Source organism: Mixophyes fleayi, chromosome 8 (assembly GCF_038048845.1).
Source record: "Mixophyes fleayi isolate aMixFle1 chromosome 8, aMixFle1.hap1, whole genome shotgun sequence".
NCBI classification, from domain to species: domain Eukaryota; kingdom Metazoa; phylum Chordata; class Amphibia; order Anura; family Limnodynastidae; genus Mixophyes; species Mixophyes fleayi.
In genome coordinates, this window is record NC_134409.1 from 37,125,612 (window position 1) to 37,147,619 (window position 22,008).

The 22,008-nt window shown below is 40.8% G+C and overlaps 1 protein-coding gene across 1 annotated transcript; it reads left to right on the top strand.

The window, feature by feature from the left end:
- Positions 1–479: 479 nt before the first annotated feature.
- Positions 480–9,308, top strand: TMED5 (transmembrane p24 trafficking protein 5). The gene is made up of 4 exons (XM_075182360.1): positions 480–889; positions 3,349–3,446; positions 3,523–3,706; positions 7,200–9,308. Exons 1-4 carry the CDS (start codon positions 719–721, stop codon positions 7,416–7,418), a joined length of 672 nt encoding a protein of 223 aa, XP_075038461.1. The 5' UTR covers positions 480–718; the 3' UTR covers positions 7,419–9,308.
- The last annotated feature ends 12,700 nt before the right edge of the window (positions 9,309–22,008 follow it).

Here is a 22,008-nt window from a genome sequence, read left to right on the forward strand (position 1 = left end):
ACTTTATTGACATTTATTAACACATGAATATATTCTGTATTTCATTTTATTTTATTGCTAAATAAGTCTATGTTTTATGCCATACAGCCTGATAAAATTAACGGCAGAAAACGCCATGTTAGAAGGCGCACATAAATATGTTTGTTTACTAGACAATATGAAATAAGCAGAGAAGGAATCACAGATAGTGAAGATCAGCGCGTGGTGCATTCTGGGAACTGTAGTTCTTGGTTAGTTTAAAGCAGCTGCAGGTAACCTCCGGCTCTCTAGCTGCAGTGGAACCACAACTTCCAGTGGGACGCCGGCAGCAAGGCATGCTGGGATTTGTAATTGTACAGCAGCTGGAGTGACAAATAGCCCACCATGGAAGGCATCAATTCCTCCAAAAACTACATTACCCAGAAGTTTATTGTTTGGTTGAATTTTTACCAAATGAACTCGGAGCCGGCTGTGGCAGCTGACATAGTACTTGCTGTCCCTCTGTGATGTTCAGTAGTCATAGAGAATGGATTGGTTAGTAATCCGAGAGCAGTGAAGGAGGCAGTTACCCTCCTGGGGGCTCACACAGCCTCTGGCCATAGGGTGAGCAGTGATTGGTGGCAGTCACCTCTTCCGGGCACACCCCACCGTAGGGAGAGGAGGTGCAGCACATGCTCCCTGCTCCGCTGGGTCTAACAATCAGGACACAGCACCTCTGGGTCCTGGGTACAGGGCTGGCATGGGGAAAGAGGCACTGATCACCCTCATACTCGCCTATTACACTGTCCAGCACTGCTCGGGCTTCTCACAGTCCGTGGATAATGATTTCACCATCACTATCCAAGCCGGACGGAAGGAGTGTTTCTTCCAGCCCATGACGCAGGATGCCACTCTGGAGATAGAGTATCAGGTAAGTTGCCCTCTGTGCCCAGCCAGTACAATAATAGAGAATGGTCATAACTTATAATATGTCAATGTAGTTTGTAGGGACACATATGTAGGACATAGAGTTCTGCCCTGTTTCATGAGATGATCATAGTATAATGAAGGTGTAAATGACTTTATACTGTATGTACACATCAGCAGCTATTTATATAGCGCCACTAATTCCGCAGCGCTGTACAGAGAACTCACATCAGTCCCTGCCCCATTGGAGCTTACAGTCTATATTTCCTAACATACACAGAGAGAGACTAAGGTTAATTTAATAGCAGCCAATTAACCTACTAGTATGTTTTTGGAATAAGAACAAACCTTGGGAACTGTGTTCAGCACACAGACCATGAGACACACTGGGCAATTAGTCATTATTAAGATGATAGTCATTGTCAGGGGGCACAATTTTCACAGACCAATATGTAGTCTGTCTCTAGAAATCGGGGTCATTGGCAACTGTAAAGTAGATAAGTAATACGGATGAATTACAGTAGTAGCTCAAGTGTTCATTTAACTCCTGTGCCACTATTCAATATATGTATATGTATAATATTATGTAAACAGAAAATGATATTTAGTAACAATTTTGAAATATATCAGAGACTTTAGCTGATTTATATTTCTTTGACATAAATACGTTGTTCTCTAAGCAAGAAGACAAACTAAACGGAACAGCAGGATTACTTTTTGTCCAGCCAATGAGAAGTTGCAACATCATTGTTACATGACCTTTGAAAAAGACTGCATGCCTATTTGTAGATCGTATTTTATTTTAAGCCAGGCAGCATTGCAGAGTGCTTATGAAACTTTTACGGTTTCAATTTAACTGGTTTATTTGTATTGTTTAGAGTTATTGCAGAGCCCTCCCCATCTGAAGGTAGTTTTATGTCGCTTAAGGAAGCCCACATACATACAGGTCCCCCCCCCCCCCCCACTCAGAATGTACTTATATGTGATCATGTGCACACCAAAGATTTTAATCAACACAAATTGTTAAAAACTATGATCTCCAAGTATGAACATTTTGATTACCCAATAACTGTTTAACTGTAGGAGGGAAGATTGAACAATCATAACTAAGCAAGCTCTTTCCTGTGTATGCTCAATAGATCACACTTATGATATTTTGATTAAAATTCATAGAATTGATGTGTGTGGGAATCTTTAGTGATATAAATGTTTTTTTTTTATGGATGACAAGGGTGTGATGTGCACACAGAAAATTATAAACAGATAATTTTTCTGTTTCAATAGAATAAAAATGCACATTTATGTCCATGCAGTCTTAAAGCTGTTCTACCAGCTATGGAAATTTTTTTACTAGGGTGCTCTTTTTGGAGCCCCAGGGTCTGCTACATGCAGTCCTTTATCACAGGGATCTGTCAGGTCAGTAATACCAACTTTAAATGGTGGTGGGAGGGGGTGTATAAATAGGAGGACCAAGCACACTATTTCTTACTCTGGTTGGAAGATGACCATAGTTGGTCTGATCATGTGGTCATGTTCACACAGCACTTATAGGTCCAAATGTGTACCAGATTTGATCTAGCTGCTCAACTTGATCATGTCCAGTTTGGCGGGGTATGCACTGACCCAGGTCTGGCCAACCTGTGGCTCTCCAGGTGTTGTGAAACTGCAAGCATGCTGTACATACAATCCATTTTTATAGTCTGTCTTGCTTGCATACACATGTTCTGTTCTATCCAGTGACTCGCATATATGTAGTTTTTAAAACAGACTATGCCATGTTAGTCATCACTATCAGTCAGCACTTACACCTGCCCTGAAGCTGGTGCAAATGATACGGTTCAAAAATACGTACTTAGGAGAAACCCAGGACTTCAGTCAGCTACACCTGTGTGGGCACGCCTTTACTGTATATGACCTATGTTCATCCACCCCTTCCATTCCCCGTTCCACACTTCAAGATCGTAGGCAGTTGTAAATGTTGTTTGCAGTCAGACATGAATAGCATGCAGTTGCGTTCATTGGCGTAATGTTTGTTTTTGAGAATGCGCAGAGCTATTTCATGCGAGATACGGCATACAAAGGAACTTGCATCTGAAGATGAATAAATCCCTTAATGTAGATAGCCCAAATGAAACCACACTCTCGTGATTAATTGAAGCTGTAAATGGGGCTAAGCCAAGCTGTATCTTACGAGACAGATGGGAAGGTTTATTAGTTGAAGGGTGTGGTAGAGGGTGGAGTTTGTATTACCTTTATGCACTTTGCGCTTCTTTCCACCTCCAAAGAGCGAAGAGCAGGCGTGCAGTTTTATTTGCGTTGGGTGGTTCATCTAAGAGCACCTGTGCAAAGCCAAGACATTGCACACAGTAAATGAGGCTGGCTGACTTGGAGCACTAAGGAAAATGCCCTGTTTTCTGTGATGTATGTTACAGCAGACTTACATTCAATGTCTCCTTTGTGTAGGTTCTGGATGGTGCAAGTTTAGATATCGATTTCAACATCATCTCTCCGAATGGAGACATCGTCCTATCGGAGGAGCGACAGTCAGATGGTGTTCACACGTAAGTGTTATATGATATTTCTGGTGGGCTGAGGATTATACTGGTCATCTTGTATAAACCTGCTCTTTTCACGCAGGCTGCAGACTATAAATGGAGATTACCAGTTCTGCTTTGACAACACCTTCAGTCATATATCAGAAAAGGTGATCTTCTTTGAACTGATATTAGATCACATCACTGGTGAAGAGAATGATCAAGAAGACTGGAAGAATTACGTCATAGGCACAGATCTGTTGGACATGAAGTTGGAGGACATCCTGGTTAGTGTGTTCTGTACTGTTGCCATGCTTGCCTAGATCAGTTCATAAGAATGCTCACAGCAGCACATTGTATTTCCGGAGATGAATGTGTTGCTCTTGTCGGGGGTATCAATCTGTCCACTTGGGTGATTTATGTTAGTGAGCACAAGACTATATCTAACAAGGGGCAGGGATCCACAAATTGAAGGTTTGATAGTGGAGGAATAAGGCCCCCCCAACAGCATGGAGTAGTGATGTGAGGAACGTGTCAAACAAACACTTTTCTATATGTTTAAAGGAAGAAGTAAAAAAGTTTCATTCATCTAAGTTTGTTTTTTTAGCGTTTCAAGCTCATCCACATATATAGCGCAGAGCCTACAGTTCAGGTGTCAGTTCAGTGAGATACTTGTTTATATATATATATATATATATATATATATATATATATATATATATATATATATATATATATATATATATATATATATATATATTATTACACACACACACACACACATCTTGTTTTCTGTGACATGATGGGATTAATTCACCACTGTGGTGGAAAAACTACAATCTTAGCACAGTGATTATGTCTTTAAGTTGGCTCCCTCAGGGGTCTATTTATAATTCATGTCTAGTGGACAGCAGTAAGTAACATTTTGCATTGCTGCAGTGATGGATCAATGGGTGTCTTCTCTGGCGGCAATAGAGTCCCTTGAGAAATTAAAAGAAGAACTGCGATGACCATTCTGTTGAGAAAACAGCTGTTTTCTCCAGTTGTTTTGCTCATTGGAGTAGACTCCTCATTCCTAGAAAATATCAGGTTATATGCTTTTGAAATAATTTGTTTTCATACGTATTAAACCCACTTGTGCAGTACATCATAAACTTTATATTTCAATAACAAGGGATGGTTATGTACTCGAAAGTAAACAAGTACATCTTATACTGTAAATATTTATCTAGAACATAGGACACTCCTCGTTTCAAGGTTCTCCAGTTGATATTCTGGAAAGTAGGTTAAAGTCATACAGTTTATCTTATATTGAAGTTTTAGAAAGACTTCTTTTCAATTCTTAATGAATTCATGTGTATACATATATAAGAAACCCTTTCACCACCCCCTCGGGGGTGGGGTTTTACATTTTGTTTTGTGGTTACTCTTCCCTTGAGTAACCCATCATTACTGACCACTTCTACTGGTGCTTCTTGGCCTAAGACACTTGCCAACTGTGTCAGATGTACACCACTGTGATGCCCCCAGTTTTAGGTGAATAGTCACCTGGACCGTTTTCTACTTGCTGGTGTGTGCAGCTGCTGTAGCACATCTTTGCTGGTGACTGGATCATTTTGACTTCTTAATTTGGTCCAGGACTGTAGAGTAGTAGGCCGATTGCTAATTCTGGGCACTGGGTTCAACACCGGACAGCCGGAGAAGGATGAGCGTGTTGGCTCTTCGATGTAGATCACAGGATTTCAGCACATATAGCCGTCCTGTAGAGATCGGGCAGGACCTTTTAAGAACAGTAATGTTTATTGTTCATCAATAGCTCTTAAAAGATCTGTATCGCATAAACACCCACCTAAAGGAACTGTATGTACTCACACTTTACGTGGGACGTTTTCACACATGTTGGCAGGTGGTAGGCCAGCCCTCTGTCACTTTAACCAGTCCAGGTTGATTCACTTATATTGCTTATGAATCAGCCTGGACTTTGTTCACATTTGTTCACTTAGTGGTGACACTAAGCCTGGGCTGGGAAATTTATCTTTAAATCTCCCAACCAAAGTAAGTTCCAGGACTCTGGTCTGTCTGTTGCACCCTCTAAGCCACATATGGCTCCATTAGTATAGGAAGTAAACCTCGGAGCAGCAGTCCTGCTGCACTTAGCGTTGTTTCAGCTTGCTGTCCTTCTTTTCTACCTGGAACAGAACACAGGCAGGACTCCTTACAGGAGTGCTCAACAGACCACAATGGGCATTATTATACATACAACATTCCTTGCAGCATGGGGGAGGAAGGGAGACCCAACAGAAAAACAAAACAGGGTTCAAGCATAACAAAGTTAGTCCCATAACTGACCCTTCTACACCTGCTACCAATGCAAAACAATGCAGTATATGAAATATCTATTATTCAAAGTCTGGGTAGAAAACGTACAGCCTTGATCTGTTCTGAAATATGTAGCATCAAACCTCTTTCCATTAGGTGGCCATGTGACAAGATCTTTCTTTGTGTTTGGGCTGCGTGCTGGATCGAATTGGGGCCTGTTAGTGCAGTTGCCAGATGACTGCACACACACAGGCAAATCATCATCTGCCAACCAAATTTACTGAGGTTTGATTGGATAATTGCCAGACATGACAATTGTTTTAGTGCCATGCCGGCATCATTAATGGCACACACACACACTAATATTAGGCCGATTGTGCTGGTGCTTGTATGTCATACTGGCACATACCGCCCCACTTCTTCAAGCTCTCATTAGTATTGCTACAGTCCTGAATTCTCTTGTTCCAGGCATATGCTACTAGTATGCTTAGAGTACATCAAAACAGTTTACTTATGTGATCTAAACATGAGTAATGACCGGTTGACAAACTTACACATATTTGTTGATAATTACAGTATATTCACTGACCCTTACTATTGGGCCAAATGTAACATTTACTTTTTAATTTTTTGGCTGCTTTAATATTTACCTAGTTCAAGCTACATTTGAATTTCTTATCTAAGTAAATTCATAATGCAAACAGAAAATGGGTGTTACTGTCTGCTTGATGAAGGTACACACAAGTCTTGGTAATAAAGTTGAAACATGCATGAAAGCTGAACATGTCCCCTGATAGATATTGTGCAGGATACGGCGACAGATGAAAAAACTAAAATCCAAAAACGTTGATTTATGTTAGTATAGAGCATCTCACTCTGTTCATGTAGCTTATGTAAGCCTATGGTGCCCAGAAGGTAGAAAGTGCAGTATTTAATTCATTTGTCAATTATCTAGATTTAAGTTTAATATTTTTGCTTATGTAATATATAATTATTATTTTTTTACCATTTAGTACTTTAACACAATGCTGTTATAAATGATCTGTCAGCCATCATTCTTTCTATATGATTTTAAACTATTTGTCTATGTCGCATTTTTAAGTAACCATCAATAAAGTTGATTTTACATTGATATATTCCTTTTGGACAGGAGTGCCTCACACACTACTTTGTTCAGTTGATATCTATTATCACCTGTACTTGTTATTTACATGTTTGATCTAGCCTGCAAGAAACACTACCAAATGCATGGTTTCCAAAATGAGAAGCATTTCGGTATGCCTCAAGCAGCAGGCAGTCATTTTGTCCACACTTAATTCTTGTGTTTTATGTGGTCTATACTAGAACTAAGGATTGTGACAGCCAGGAGTCCCACATAATCCAGGGGACACTTGTTTTCTGATTAGCACATATCAAAGTATTGTTTATCATGTGAGCTTTGCGTGTTTTCTCTCTATCCAGGAAACCATTAACAGCGTGAAAGGAAGACTAGGAAAAAGTCTCCAGGTCCAGAATCTGCTGAGGGCCTTTGAGGCACGAGATCGTAAAATCCAAGAGAGCAACTTCGAGAGGGTGACTTTCTGGTCTATAGTCAACTTAGTGGTGATGGTTGTGGTGTCTGTTATGCAAGTGTATATGCTTAAGAGTCTTTTCGAAGATAAGAGGAAAAGTAGACCTTGACCATTGGAGAAGCTTTGATTCAGATTCATAAGGATAAATAAACTTAATTAAATTGAAGGCTGTTTTGTTACACTGGGGAGGGGAGGGGAGGGGGGGGGTGTAACAAGGTACATTTGTGTCCTTTTTTGGAGACTTTTATATTTTTATTTTATTTTTTTTCTCCTGACTTTTCCTTGCTGCATTGATAGTCTGTTTTTCCTCGAGACAAATAACTGCACGATGAGCCTCTCACTTTGCCATCGCTTCCCGTCCTTTTCACCAATGTGAACAGACTATGTGTAACTGGGGACATTACTAAACCAATATGTGTGGGAGAGAATGTGTTTTACAGTACAAGCTTTATTGTTGGCAGCAGCATATTAGGAATAAGAATAACTTGTTTACATAGCCTAAAAAAATGTTGCTATTAATGCATTTAGGAAACTTTGTATAATAAAAAAAAAAAAAGTTGTTATACAATTGAGATAATAGACTAATGCACTGTCTCTTGCAATTGGTACTCCTACCTATTAGGGAACAGGTTCTTCCTAAAGTAGAACTACATTACACAAAATACAATCGTCTTTTACAACTCTATGTAAAAGAAATCCATTCATACAAATTAAAGTGAAATATATATATATATATATATATATATTTATTTTCACACACATTCTGCAAGCTTTTATTGACAAAGGGCTGCAATGAGATCCCTCAAATTATTTTATACAATGTTTTATAGGCTAAGTGTGTGGGGGATGGGGGGGGAGGGGAAATGAAATGCTATAACTGAAATATGTTCATTTTCAAGTGGGAAATGGAAACCAATAAATGAGATCTGAATGAAGACTTTGACATACATTGCTATCAGTCCAGTTTTGTTTATTACTACGCGGACTTGGGTCAGACTTTATCAGAAACATGGCAGCATGTCACTTATGTCAAAATTCTTTAGTAAACAGAACAGTCCTGAGATCAAAATAAAGGTTAGACATGACACCCTCTACACTATAACAAAATTAATTTTTCAGTTTAATTCCTCTTTAATTGCCTCTGTGAGAGAGCAGCAGAATGTGACGTTTCTATGCAAGGACAATGACTGGAAAGGACCAGCTTTTAAAAACTATCGTGAATGCACGGCTACCATGTGGCAGTACCCCTTTATTTAATGATATATTTAATCGGTCCCATTAGTGGTATCACTGATTTTTATTTACATGGAATTAAAAGGCTGATTTTGTAAACTACACTGATTTTATTGTACAAGTGCATTATTACAAAAGATTTTGCTGTTCCAGATATTAACTGCCCAAGTTCTCCTTGTGGTGCATTTTTGACTCTGACTCTACCTAGCCACAAGATGCAAATCATCAGGATAAAACAGCACAGACAAATGTACAGTTCATGTACACTTGATGAGTACATATCACTTGCCCAGTTGAGGCAGCTATTTTGTAGGGAAAACCAACTTATGAGAATGCAGCCCATCTATTTACTAGTACAGTCAGAGGGCACAAAGATTGTAAAATCTCTGTGATTTTGCTATTCCTTAGTGAATTGATGGGCTATATTCTCAGGATTATTTTTAAGCCCATAAAATGTCTGGTTTAAAGGCAACTGGTGCAGATAAACATCAGTATGTGGTTTTTGGTGAAGCTGTTTTTCATGAGCAGTGTAAATGCTGCCTCCATGTTTGAATCCTAAACTTGACATTTTTCTGTTACATTATCACACTCAATATGACCATCTATACTTTAAACAGCAACACTTGACTTGGATAATGCAAATTTTAAGAGTTGTTTTTTTTTTTTTTAACTTTTGTATTGGGAATATGTGAAGTGATCGGAACTCTTTTTTTTGTATGTCAATAGCTAATTGTTTTTCAATAAAACTGAATTTTTTTCTTAAAAAGATATCTTGTGATAATTATATTTGTGCGTGTTTGTAGATCAGTTATTGCAAATAGATATATAGAGGTTTAGTGTTGTCAGCTGTGCTGGTTTTGTGTGTTTATCACTAACCCATTCCCCGGCCCACCCTCCCTGTAATTTATCAGCTCCTAGATGCTGGGAGGGACAACACCCTGCCCATTCTATGTTTCTAAGTCAGACTCTCATCAGAGCAGGTAAATAGACCGACACTAGTGTAGTGCCCAAAAGAGTGGCTGGGGCCCCTGAAAACAAGGCTCCTATTGAGAGCTTGATAGGAGGTGGGTGCTCCAACCGCACAGAGTAGAAATGACAGCTGGAATCTGATTGGTTGCTATAGGCAACATCTCCCCTTTTTTAAACATGCAGTTTAGTAAATATACCCCTTGAGACTCTGGCAACTGTATAATTACAAAGTAATATCTCCTTTTGCAAGAATGATCCCCACTCTCTTAAATCTGTTGTCCCTTGTACTGGAACAGACATTCTCAATTTTGAGGTAATCTACAGGCTCAGGAGGGGAGGGTCACTTTTATTATAGATGTGCCATATTCAATAGAGGTATTTTCTACAAACTATTCAATCACACCCTCAGCCTTACTGTCTTGCACAGATAGTTACCGAAAGGAAGCTATTATTAATATTTATTTATAAGGCGCCACAAGGCATCCGCAGCGCCGTACAGAGACAAACAAAATTACAATACAATGGGAGACAGCACAGTACAGTAAACACAGCAACTCCGTAAGCTCAATGCACAGCTAGAGAGGGCGGGGAAGGGGGAGGGAGGATCCGCAAACGACGGGGCCCAAGAAGGAGGGCGCAGAAGACAGGGAGACCCCCAGGGGGGAGGAGGAAGCGAGAGTGGACGTGGAGTGGAGCCTCGAGGAGGAGGGCTAAGTAGCTGGAGAGCAGAGTTAGAAGTGGTGGAAACAGGAGGAGAGATGGCCCTGCTCAGAGGAGCGTACAATCTAAGGGGAGGGGTGGACAGACAGAGAGACGCAGGGGAGAGAGGGAGAGTAGGGGGACGGAAGCAGAAGATAAGGTAGGAAGTTAAGTGGGAGACAGAAAGGCTTTAAGAAAAAGGTGGGTTTTTAGGGCCCGTTTGAAACTTGACAGATTAGGGGAAGTTCTGATGAAGGGAGCTTGTTCCAGTGGAGAGGGGCAGCGCGGGCGAAGTCTTGGATACGCGCGTGGAACAGACACTACAATAAGCTACAATGTTATTCTCATGAAGACCACTAAAGTAAAGTGCTAAACTGTCCATTCCAGGAAGGTGGCATCAAAGGTGACCTAGGTTGTTGTAAGCCTCATACTCACTGGTGTCAAAATACATGCAGCTATTGGTGTTTTGACACCAGATCCTTTTTGCATTCTGCATCATTGCCATATACTGCAAACAGATTTTCCCATACACACCAAAGTTATGCTGCGAGGCAAAAAAGACAAAACAAAATAAAAAAACTGACAAACAAAACCACAGCAATATGACATGCACCAAATTAAGTTTAATAGACCTTGCTTGCTGCTAGAATACAAGGTACTACTCCATATAACTGCACAGATATCCATTTAATGTGAAGTTGTATGTAAACGACTGGTCCTCCACTAAACAAAACACTGTTTTGTGTATCCACCACTTCACCGCCATTTTTTTTTTTTTAATGTAATCTCTTTTTATTAAAGTGAAACTGCATATACATGTGTATGCAACAGTATTAACACATAAATATAGTACTTCAAGTATTTCGATGCATTACAACAATTGCAGGTTCACCTAAAGTGGCGTATAACTGCTTAAACTTCTATAAAAAATAATAAAAGAAAGTAAGGGGGATGGGGGATAGAAAGATAAAAGGGAAGGTTGGGAGGAAAGGCATGGGGGGGGGGGGGGGGAGTTAAGTTTCAAACATTCCACTGAGCAAACACTGAGTCTTTAAATTTGATCCATTCCGACCACATTACGTAGAAAGCTCTTTTTATCCTGTGCCGCATAGATTATTTCATCCATTGCCATATAAAAGTCTATTCGTGTAAACCATTCTTTTATAGTGGGAGCTAACGGTGATTTCCAGTGAACCGGAATCACAGCCTTGGCAGCGCTATTGAGAAATTTTACCGAGGACTTTTTGAATTGAGAGACTGGCATGTTCGTATCGTTGAGTAGCCAAAATCTCGGGCAGTTTGGTAAATCGGTTCCCACAATTGATTTGGAGATGAAAATAACCGCATCCCAAAAAGGTCTAATTGCCAAGCATTCCCACCATATATGTAAAGGGGTGCCCGAGGCTCCTTGACATCTTCAGCAGAGATCTGGGACCCCGGGGAACATCTTTGCCAAGAGGCTTGGGCACCGGTACCACCTAGTTAATATTTTGTAGTGTGTTTCAACCACTCTTAAACTAATTGAGCTGGCTTGAGTGCGCTGAAATATGACTCCCCATTCTGACTCAGGTATGTCCATGTTTAACTCTCGCTCCCAGTCCCTGGTGAATTTGGGTAGCGCTTTGAATAGATGTGCGATCAAGATCTTATATATAGATTATAATGTATGCCTGGGGCTTTGAGCCGCCGTGCATAGGGTCTCAAACTGCGTGCACGTCCTACCTGCCTCCTCGTGGACCCCACTAGAACCTGCAAAGTGTCTCAATTGAATATGCCTCCAAATTTCCACATTGGGTAAGCCCCATTTTGCCTGTAGATCAAGCAAAAGGTATGACTCCAGACCTGCCCACCAGCTGGCCGACACGGGTTATCCCCACTTGGATCCAATGTTGGAAAGAATGTCTTGCGAGGCCCGGTGGGAAATCTGGATTGTCAAAAAGTGCCGTCAAGGGAGAGTGTTTTGTGGAAATGTTTGGAGTAGTTCGCAGCTTTGACCATCTGGCCAGGGTAGGGGAGATAGTCGGGTGTTTAATCTTGGGAAGAGACGACTGCCATGGGACAAGATCAATAGCTGTGTCTAATACATAATCCTCAATCCAAACCCATTGTCTGTCTCCTCCTGCTCTTGTCCAGTCAAGAACCCTGTTCAGCATAACTGCGTCATATGTTGAAAAAATGTGGCAGCTGAAGACCACCGTCACATTTGTGCTTATATAGTATGTCATGCTTGAAACGAGGTTTCCTGCCCCTCCAAACAAAATGTCTAATGGCCTTATGTAGCTCATTGAACCATGAAGTGGGGAGATGGATTGGGAGTGTGTGAAGGAGATATAGAACTCTCGGGAGTAGGTTCATTTTTACAATATTAACTCTACCCATCAGGGAAAAGTCCTTCTGTAGCCAGTCCCTTAAGTTGGAACGTATAGTTGCAGTAATGGGTAGGAAGTTATCTGCAAAAATCTTTGAGTTGTCTTTATTTATGATCACTCCCAAATACTTAATATGTGTGGGGTGCCAGGCAAAGGGGAAAGCCAACTTCAAGCCTTCAATTACGTTAGGTGGAGAAGAAATATTGAGGGCCACTGACTTTGAGAAGTTAGTTTTAAAATTAGATAGCTCTCCGAAAGTATGGAATTCCGAAACGAAGTTCGGAATAGAGACAATTGGGTTTGTGAGGATTGCAAGAAGGTCATCCGTGAAGAGTGCTAGTTTAAATTCTCTCCCTCCCATCCGGACTTGCTCTAATTGACCGCGCGAGTGCCTCCATACATAAGATGAAAATCAAGGGCGAGAGGGTGCAGCCCTGCCTTGTTCCATTGGCTATTTTAACGGGTTCTGGTAGATCTCCATTAACTCTAACTCTGGCCGTCGGGAGTGTGTACAATGTTTGGATTCTTGCCAGTCCCACAGGCCCCAAACCCAAATGCCGAAGTGTCCCCTGCATAAAATCCCAGTCGACTCTATCAAATGCCTTTTCCGCATCTGTGGATAGTAGGACGGTTGAATTACTGGTAGGGGCGACGTGCTGGATCAAATCAATTATTTTAGTGGTATTGTCACTAGCCTCGCGCCCTGGGACAAATCCTACCTGATCTGAGTGGATAATTTTAGGCAGAAGTGACTTCATTCTGTTTGCTATAAGTTTAGCGTATAATTTAATGTCCATATTGAGCAGAGATATAGGTCTATAGCTTTGGCAAAGCGCTGGATCTTTTCCCTCTTTAGGCAATACTGTAATGTGGGCTGACAGAGATTGATGTGAGAAGTGGGATTGGGCGGAGATCGCATTGAAGGCTTGAAGCATGAGTGGTATCAGTTTGGCTTTAAAGGTTTTGTAGTAAGATATTGTGAAAACGTCTGGCCCAGGACTTTTCCCTGAGGGTGTCGTTTTGATTGCTTCCTCTAATTCCTCAGATGTGAAAGGCGCCTCCAACATTTGTATGGTATCGATATCTAACGTGGGAAACTAAACCCTCTCTACGTAATTAGCTATGCGTTCCAGTTTAACAGAGCGCTCTGTCGGCGATACCTTACTGTTGAGATTATAGAGATTAGAATAATATGTCACCACCATTTTTAGTGTTTGCTACAATCGGGGGCTGAAAACAACATGTATGTGTTGTTTATTTAGATTTGGTACAAAAAGTATTGAAAATTTACATACAAAATATTTCAGATCCAACAATAAACCAAACAGAAAGAAAGTAAATACAAATATCTTTGATCAAGTTAAACAATTGGGAAGGGGTTAAATGGCTTCACAAGAGCAGGCCTGTGTTTTTGGGTGATATAGAGGTTTTTGACAAAGATGTTGAAGCACTGAGGAGTTGGCTCGGGATTTGATAGATCTAGTGTAGAGCTTCTGGGTAGACAACCAAAGGGTGGAGAACCATACAAGGATAGAGAGAGGAGGAGCAATTTAGGACGCCCTTAGGAGGCTTCAAAAGAAGCACTCAAGTTTGATAGGACCTCGGTGTAAGCCTGGGATTCCTTGAAATCCATCCACTTGAATAAAGTCACAAATAAATCAGAGTGTTTGTCTGCTGCTGAGAGTATTAAATCATCTATTGTCATATAAAAATCTATCCAGCAAAACCAATCTTCAATTATGAATGGGAAACAACAATGCGAATGGACTGGTATTAAGGCCCAGGCAGCATTATTTAAGTACTTCAATAAAGATTGCTTGTTTTTAGAAATGGGGATATTAGAGAGTAACCAAAACCAGGGTCAGTCAAGCTGGGTTCCTCAATATTGTACAGGAAAGTCCGATAGCCTTGGACCAAAAAGGCGTGAGGATCTCACAATCCCACCATCTGGAAAAGGGATCTTCTTGGCCTATTGCAATGCCAGCATGAGGGGGATAGACTCCGGACACCTTTACCATATGGTGAGAAGTTTGCAATTGGTTTCCATTACAAAGATGCTCAAGGACCAGCCATGGGTCACCTGGTATACAGGGTATGACCGACTGTAGATCCAAGGATTCTGTTCCACTCTTCAGTAACACAAGGTTGGTGATCAAATAGTTCCTCCAGAAGAATTTTTTAAATATCAGATATTGCGGAGGGATCTGTTGGGTAGGCATAGTTTTAAACTGGGATGGTCCTCTCAATAACAACCGAATCTCCCAAAGATATTGTAAAGTGTCTGCACTGGGATAATCTCCACACCTTGCGGTCTGGGAGAAGCAATTTCTTCTGCATCTCTAGGAAGGATCGAAATCTTTCACTGACCTTCAGTTGCCCCACTCGCAACACTTCTGCTTGGACCCACAGTCTGAAGGATTCTGGGCTGAGACCAGGTGGAAAATATGAATTATCGGAGTGAGGGGAGAGGATGGTGAAGACACCTTCTTCTCAAGTCTAAGTCTACTCCAAAGGTCAAGAGTCTAACCAATTGTGCGATGGGAGACCCTTGGTATCATGTGGAGCCAGGGTAATATCTGAAGAGAGGTTTTTAAGCCAGAGCTCTTCACCCACTGCTTTGAACAATCCCTCTTGGTCTGGTCCAGAATTCTGCCTGGCAAGATCGCATGATGGTAGCTAGCAAACATAGGTAGCTGCCAACCTCCTTGATGTTTAAACCAAAAGAGAATTTAGTGTTTGAACCTTGGCCTTCTACCCCTCAAACAGAGCACACAATTTTCTGGGGCTTCTTTTCTGCAGACCCCAGGCTCATGTGCCCCAGCAACCCCTCATGAAGTAGAAATCAAATTGTATTGCGCTCAATTTACTGTGTTGCTCTGCAAAGGAGCTGATTGGGTCCAGAACTCTCTAAGTTCTGGTAGAACAAATACCTCAAGCGCTACACCTAATCAGTATAATTCTATAATGCATGTAGTGATTAGACTACAATATCCCTAATTCTTATGTAGCAGAAATGACCCCAGGTCAAGGACAACAGTTTACCAACTTAATCAAATGTTTATAGTGTTAAAATCATTGCAAGTAATGCGAATGAGATGCTGGACATCAAACATTAATAATCACATAAATACATATGCAGTGCTAAGAGTACAATCCAATGCAGCAAGTTGATATAGTACATTGAAAATGAATATAGAAGAATAATTGTAAGTGTTAGACATAAACAGGTCCTGTTTAGTGATTCATTCCATAAGACCACTTAAACATTGAAAATTACAGTTGTAGGATCCATCAGTTTGTCTATGTGCTTTAGTTTGAGGCAATCCAGTGGTAAAATTTGTCCAGGACGAATTGTCGATCATCAACTACTGGAGTACATAAATTGCCAAATAAACTAATGTGCTGGTAAAATCATTCAGGCACTCTAAACACTCTTGTTACTGCAGTACAATGGTGGTATACAGAATGGGGTAGGACTGAAACACTTACCCCTCTAAGGTAATATTCCCCGGATCCCCGTCCTTATGTCTTCTGTGCTCCACAGCCCGGATACTCGCCAGTGAGTGCGTTCCAGACGGCCAGATGTGATGTATCAACTTCTGTGTCTCTGTTTGTGTTAAGCTCTGCTCATGTGTCCCGAAACTACTTCTGCCAATTCCGTCAGCAGATTCAAGAGATGAATAAGAGAATAAATTATCTAAATTATGCAAAGGTCTCATGGTTTTCCAATATCTTTCCAACGCATTTTGTCAATATTAACGACTTCCTCAGGGATTTGTGCAAGTATTGGATGTGTATCACCACTCTGTTTATTGGTGGTGGTGCCCATTGGTTGATCTCTATATTGGAAGGCAATAAATGGTCCGTACCAATGGCCTAATAGTTCACTAAATGATTGACAGATATTGGGCACCTAATATGCCTTTATATATAGTGACTGAATCCACACCAGTTTATAAACATGTGTACAGCCATTTTAATAAATGCATGATACTGATAAAGGACTGGTTATGTTAAACACAAAAGACGTCCATGTGGTTAGTATTTAATAGTGCACCTTCTTCATGGATGTTAGCGTATAATGCTGTGTCATACGGTTCTCTATTTCAACCAATAATAAGGAGTCTATGCCAAAAAAACATTGTGATAGTGACATTGTTTCTTTGATGTTTGATAATATAAAATTAAATCAAATGTTTATCTCCGATAGTGTGTCATATGGAACCGAATACCAAGTCTGCTCAAGTGAGGTAGTGTTATCACACACAGTCCTCATAAAAATGAGTGTATAGGAGATATATGTATGTGTAAACCTTATAAATCGGAGATGTACACAGAACACCCACTATAATTGAGTGGAAATAACTGGACTCTATGATATGATTCAATATCTCATAAAAGAATCCCATGATAACCTAAAGGACAGATGACCGGTTATTCGGATAAGAAACAAGCCCATCAAAAGCTTTTTGGCATCTGCAGATACGAGAGCAGTAGGAAATTTAGATTGTTCTGTAAGACGGATCAGATCAAGGATTTTGGTGAGAATACCTCTCACCTATCTGATACAAACACCACCTGACCGTTGTTGACCATACCTGCTTGCTATGTCTAGATTGAGCAAAGAAATAGGGAAGTAGCTTGAACACATCGATGGAGCTTTTCCCTCTTTTGGGATTACTGTTATGGGGTATGAAAAAAGGAGTCTTGTCTGACACTTAATTGGAGGCTTGCAGTAAGTGGGTTCTGTTGATATAAAGTGGGCCAAAAGCAACATTTTAGCTCCGCAGGAAATCTTTGGGAAATGGACTTCCTCAAGATATTGTTCTCTCTTGCTTTTTGTGGAAAGAATTTCTTTGGGCATCTGTGAAACTGTCAAAATGAAAAAGTTTCAGTAATATGCATGGAAGATCTTGGCAATATGGAGATATATGTGTCAAACTTTGACTCTCATCGTTCACAGAATGCATATAGGTCAAAGACCACTATGGTCTGGAATTCCCCTGCCAAAGCCTCCCAGGTTCATCACCCCATTGATATTTGTCCCTAAAAGATAATTTTGTTGAAGCTTAAGGTCGTTCTGGTGGATTATTATTATCGTAGATTTGTAAGGGGCCACAGTGCTCCGCAATGCCGTACAGTAGAGAAAACAGCACATATATAAACCAGTGACATACAAGGTAGACAAAATAAAAGCAGACATGAAAACAAAGGGTATGAAGGACCCTGCTCATTAGAGAGCTTACATCCTGAGTGGGAAAAGGTACAGCTGAAACAAGAGGAGCAAATGTGGCTCAGAGTGGGGATTTGGACAGTTGTGAAGGTGCATTTGTGTGAATAGTGTCACCTATATATGTATGTATGTGTGTATATATATATATATATATATATATATATATATATATATATATATATATATATATATATATGTATATATATGATGGGTTATTAAAGAGCATCTGAAGAATTGAAGGCTCTGCGAAAGTTTGACTGAGCATGGTAGGGAGAAGTCTTGAAGGAAGGAGTGAGAGGTGGTTACCAGAGACAAGACAAAGCGCAGGTCAGAGGTAGATCTAAGGGGGCGGGTGGGAGATTGTTTTGATACGAGATTTGAGATGTATACAGGGGTATTGTTGTTGAGGGCTTTGTAGGGAAGGGTGAATAATTTGAATTTGATTCTGGAGGACACAGGGAGTCAGTGTAGGAATTTGCAATGTGGTGCAGCAGATGTGGAGCGGTGAGAGAGGAAGATCAGTCTTGGAGGCGCATTTAGGATGGACTATAATGTGGCTATATGGGTGTCAGGAATTCCAGATAACAGAAGGTTGCAGTAGTCAAGACGGGAGATAATGAGAGAATGGATAAGCGTTTTGGTAGCATGTTGAGTAAGAAAAGGGCGTACTCTGGCAATGGTTTTAAGGTGGCGTGGACAGGACTTGGAGAGTCTCTGGTTGTGAAGGAATAAAGCAGAGGGTGGAGTCAAGGCAGTGGGCTTGGTAGACTGAGGAAATTGTGGTGTTATTGACAGTAAGGGAGATTTGAGGGCAGGTGGTGACTCTGGCAGGAGGGAAGATAATAAGCTCTCTTTGGACATGTTGAGCTTTAGGTAGCATTTGGACATCATGTGGAGATAGCAGAAAGACAGTTGGTTACACGAGATAGTACAGAAGGAGACAGGACAGTGGAAGAGATATAGATTTGGGTGTCATCAGCATAGAGATGGTATTGGGACACTCACACATTCGGCCTCCAAGAGAAGAGGTATTTAATAAAGAGTAAAGGGCCAAAAACAACTTTGCAACTCAGTTAGTGTTTCTGGGGGGTAAGACTTTGAGGACTAGATTTACTAAGCTGCGGGTTTGAAAAAGTGGGGATGTTGCCTATAGCAACCAATCAGATTCTAGCTTTCATTTATTTAGTATCTTCTACAAAATGATAGCTAGAATCTGATTGGTTGCTATAGGCAACATCCCCACTTTTTCAAACCCGCAGCTTAGTAAATCTAGCCCTTTAGTGTTTTTTGCTTCCCAAATTTTGCACTGAAGGGACCTTTTAACACTCCTTAAGAAAATCCATAGTTGAATACATATACTTAGTATGACACATATGAGCTTCCCATAGGTCTCTTTATGTCTCCCTCTCATCATTGAGGTCTATGTATATTTCCAGAGCTACCTCCAAATGAACCTTACATGTAACATCTTGTAGGATCTGTTCATTTAACTGCCAAGTCTAGAGTGGAGGAGGAAAATCAAATAGGGCTATAGCAACAGAAATGGTCACACAAGTCAGTGATTTGTCAATGACAGCCTCTACCAAGAAGTCAAAATGCTTATGCCTGAGAAACAGATATTCGATCTGTGTAATCTAAATGTGAACAGCTAGAAAGGGTATGCAAGCCGTATAGGCTCTCTCTGATGATGGCGAATCCTCCAGGCATGGTAGCTCGTGGTTATGAAATGCCCTTCTCTAGGTTACTTTTTGTAGCAATCCTTCAAGATAGATAATGGAAAGTAAGTTTTTCAGACCAGGAGATTTAAAATAAATAAAAAGGTAAATTCATCTCCTAGATGAAAGCGATGTCCACCCACTTTGTATATAGAATGTGCAACAACTGAACTCCTCTCTCACTGTTCAGCCCCTTAACATTATTAGATAGAACATTTCACTTTTCCATTCCCAGAAAAAATGTCATGTCTTGGTATTAAGGCCCAGGGAAGAAACCAGGATTCAAAACACATTGTAGACCATTCATAACACAAGGTAAAGAGGAACATGTGCATATGTATCTGAGGTAATGGGAGGTGAGTAGACCATGAGCAGCTGTAAGCTACAGGGGTATTGAAGTGACAATATGAATCACAAGCAGTACTCAATAATGACATGGATTTTTTTTTGTATGAAGACTTGGTAAGTGCTTGAGGCTCTGAGTACTCCCTCTGACCTCCACCCTCGCTGTGGATTCAAGCCATCCCTAAGTGTAGGGTCATAAAAAGTGGCCACCCAATAGAACAACCAAAAGAGGAAAGGAGGGGCCCTCAATCAATAAGAGCAAGGCATTAAGTATTGGTTAGTGGTTTGGGAAAGACAAACCATTATGCCAAGGGCTATTAATGCCATTGTGTCATAACGGCCAACACATACAGCAAAACATGAGTAACATCTAAAATAGAAGGATAAGAGGGCTGAATGCCCTTTTTGTCTAGTTATTAGATCTGGAATGACGAGCCAAGACTACTGTATCAGTTGTCACTAGGAACATCAGAGGCTGCTGTCGATAAATGCCTCTGCCTACTCTTGCAGATAGATTGCCATTCTTCCCTTCTAGAGAGCAGCAGTAGGTCATGAGGCATTGGGGGATTTCACCAGTCAGGGACCTGGAGCCTTGGGGTGTTAAGATTATCTTAGAAAAATGCTCAAGACATCAGTGATTAATGATGAAACATTTGCTATGCTGGGTCACCTGAACACTTGGAAAAACCCCAGCAAAATTGTACATTTTGTTTCCCAAGTTCATCAGGGAGTATACAAAGTAGTTTCCACATTAGAGTGTGTTCCATGATCGGGCCTCTTATATCGTAAATTATGTTTCCTCCAAACTCATAGCTTTCCTCAGTATTTCCTTGACTGTGAAATAATGGAGGCGGTAAATAAGGTCACACTGTCTTTCGGACGGCTCTTTATGTACGACTATCTGGGTATCATTGTTGAATATCTTTGCCACTCACTCCTCTTGTTTCAGCTGTGCCCTCCAATGAGCAGGGTCCTCCTTACCCTGTTTTCATGTCTGCATTTATTTTGTCTACCTTGTATGTCAGTGTTTTCCCTACTATACAGTACTGCGGAGCACTGTGGCACCTTACAAATCTATACTACTACTACTACAGAGTACCCAGATGAGAGTTATGCCTCTCACTCTTGTTGCTGAGGCCTCCACGTTTCTTGAAGTTTGTCAATACAGTCCTGTTATTTCAAAATGCTCCTCCAGGGAAACCACAATTTGCAAGCTGAATAAGGTTTGCTTGCAGCAGAGAGACCAGCGCTTGCATAGCTTCTTGAGGTTTCTCTTCATTCTGATGAATGGAGGTGCTTAGTTGAAAGCATTTTGAAATATCATAGAATCTTCCCTAGTTCCCCATAATCATTATGTGACAGGAACTTCAGATGATATATCCAACGAAGTGTCCCTTCTTGAGACTGCATTTGTGCCGGGTGGGAGCGGTTGTCCACCATATGAATAGACGGTATACAGTAGGCGCAGAGAGCTTGAATGCTGCTTGGGTGAATAATTTCTTAGGTTTCCTTTGCGGCTCTCTTACAATCCTTAATGATCTTAGGAATTGTGTTGTTAGTAATATATTAAGCAGCTGTGGTGTATCCAAATAGCTTCAATTTTTTGTAACATCCCCCAACAAGCTTCAATTTTTTTGTAACCCCCCCCCCCCCCCCCAAACTAGGGGATTACAAAATATTTAAGCTAGTTGGAAATATAAAGACACCCTGTCCATGTTCTCCAAGTCAGAGATGAGATGGATCTATGATTTGGATACTCTCATCCCTAAAGGACATAATGCTGATTTTGAGTTGAAATGCTTCCTCTAGATGCTACTCTTTTAAGACAGCATATTTCATTCTAATCATCAATGAAAAGAAGGTGAAACCGGAAGTACCATGAGCAGGAAGTATCCAAGCCTCACTCTGGAATCATTACCATATCGAATACGGATATAAAAAGGAGCATTTGACGGTCTACATTTTACCTTGAGAAAGACTTTATTCATAAGTCGAAACGCGTTGGTTTTAATTCAGATGACAGCGGGACCCGACAGAGTGGGGTAGACGGATGGAATTTGCGGTGGTGAGAGGACTTTGACGTTAATACACTTACCTTGTTGTATGCGATTATACTTTCTGTCCCTGGTACGGGTC

What these genes read in the sequence shown, in the direction of transcription:
- TMED5 (XM_075182360.1), top strand. Translation starts at nt 719, where the DNA reads ATGGGGAAAGAGGCACTGATCACCCTCATACTCGCCTATTACACTGTC. An exon ending in CAGTCAGATGGTGTTCACAC is followed by an intron (nt 3,447 to 3,522) that starts GTAAGTGTTATA and finishes CTTTTCACGCAG; the next exon opens with GCTGCAGACTATAAATGGAG. An exon ending in TGAAGTTGGAGGACATCCTG is followed by an intron (nt 3,707 to 7,199) that starts GTTAGTGTGTTC and finishes CTCTCTATCCAG; the next exon opens with GAAACCATTAACAGCGTGAA.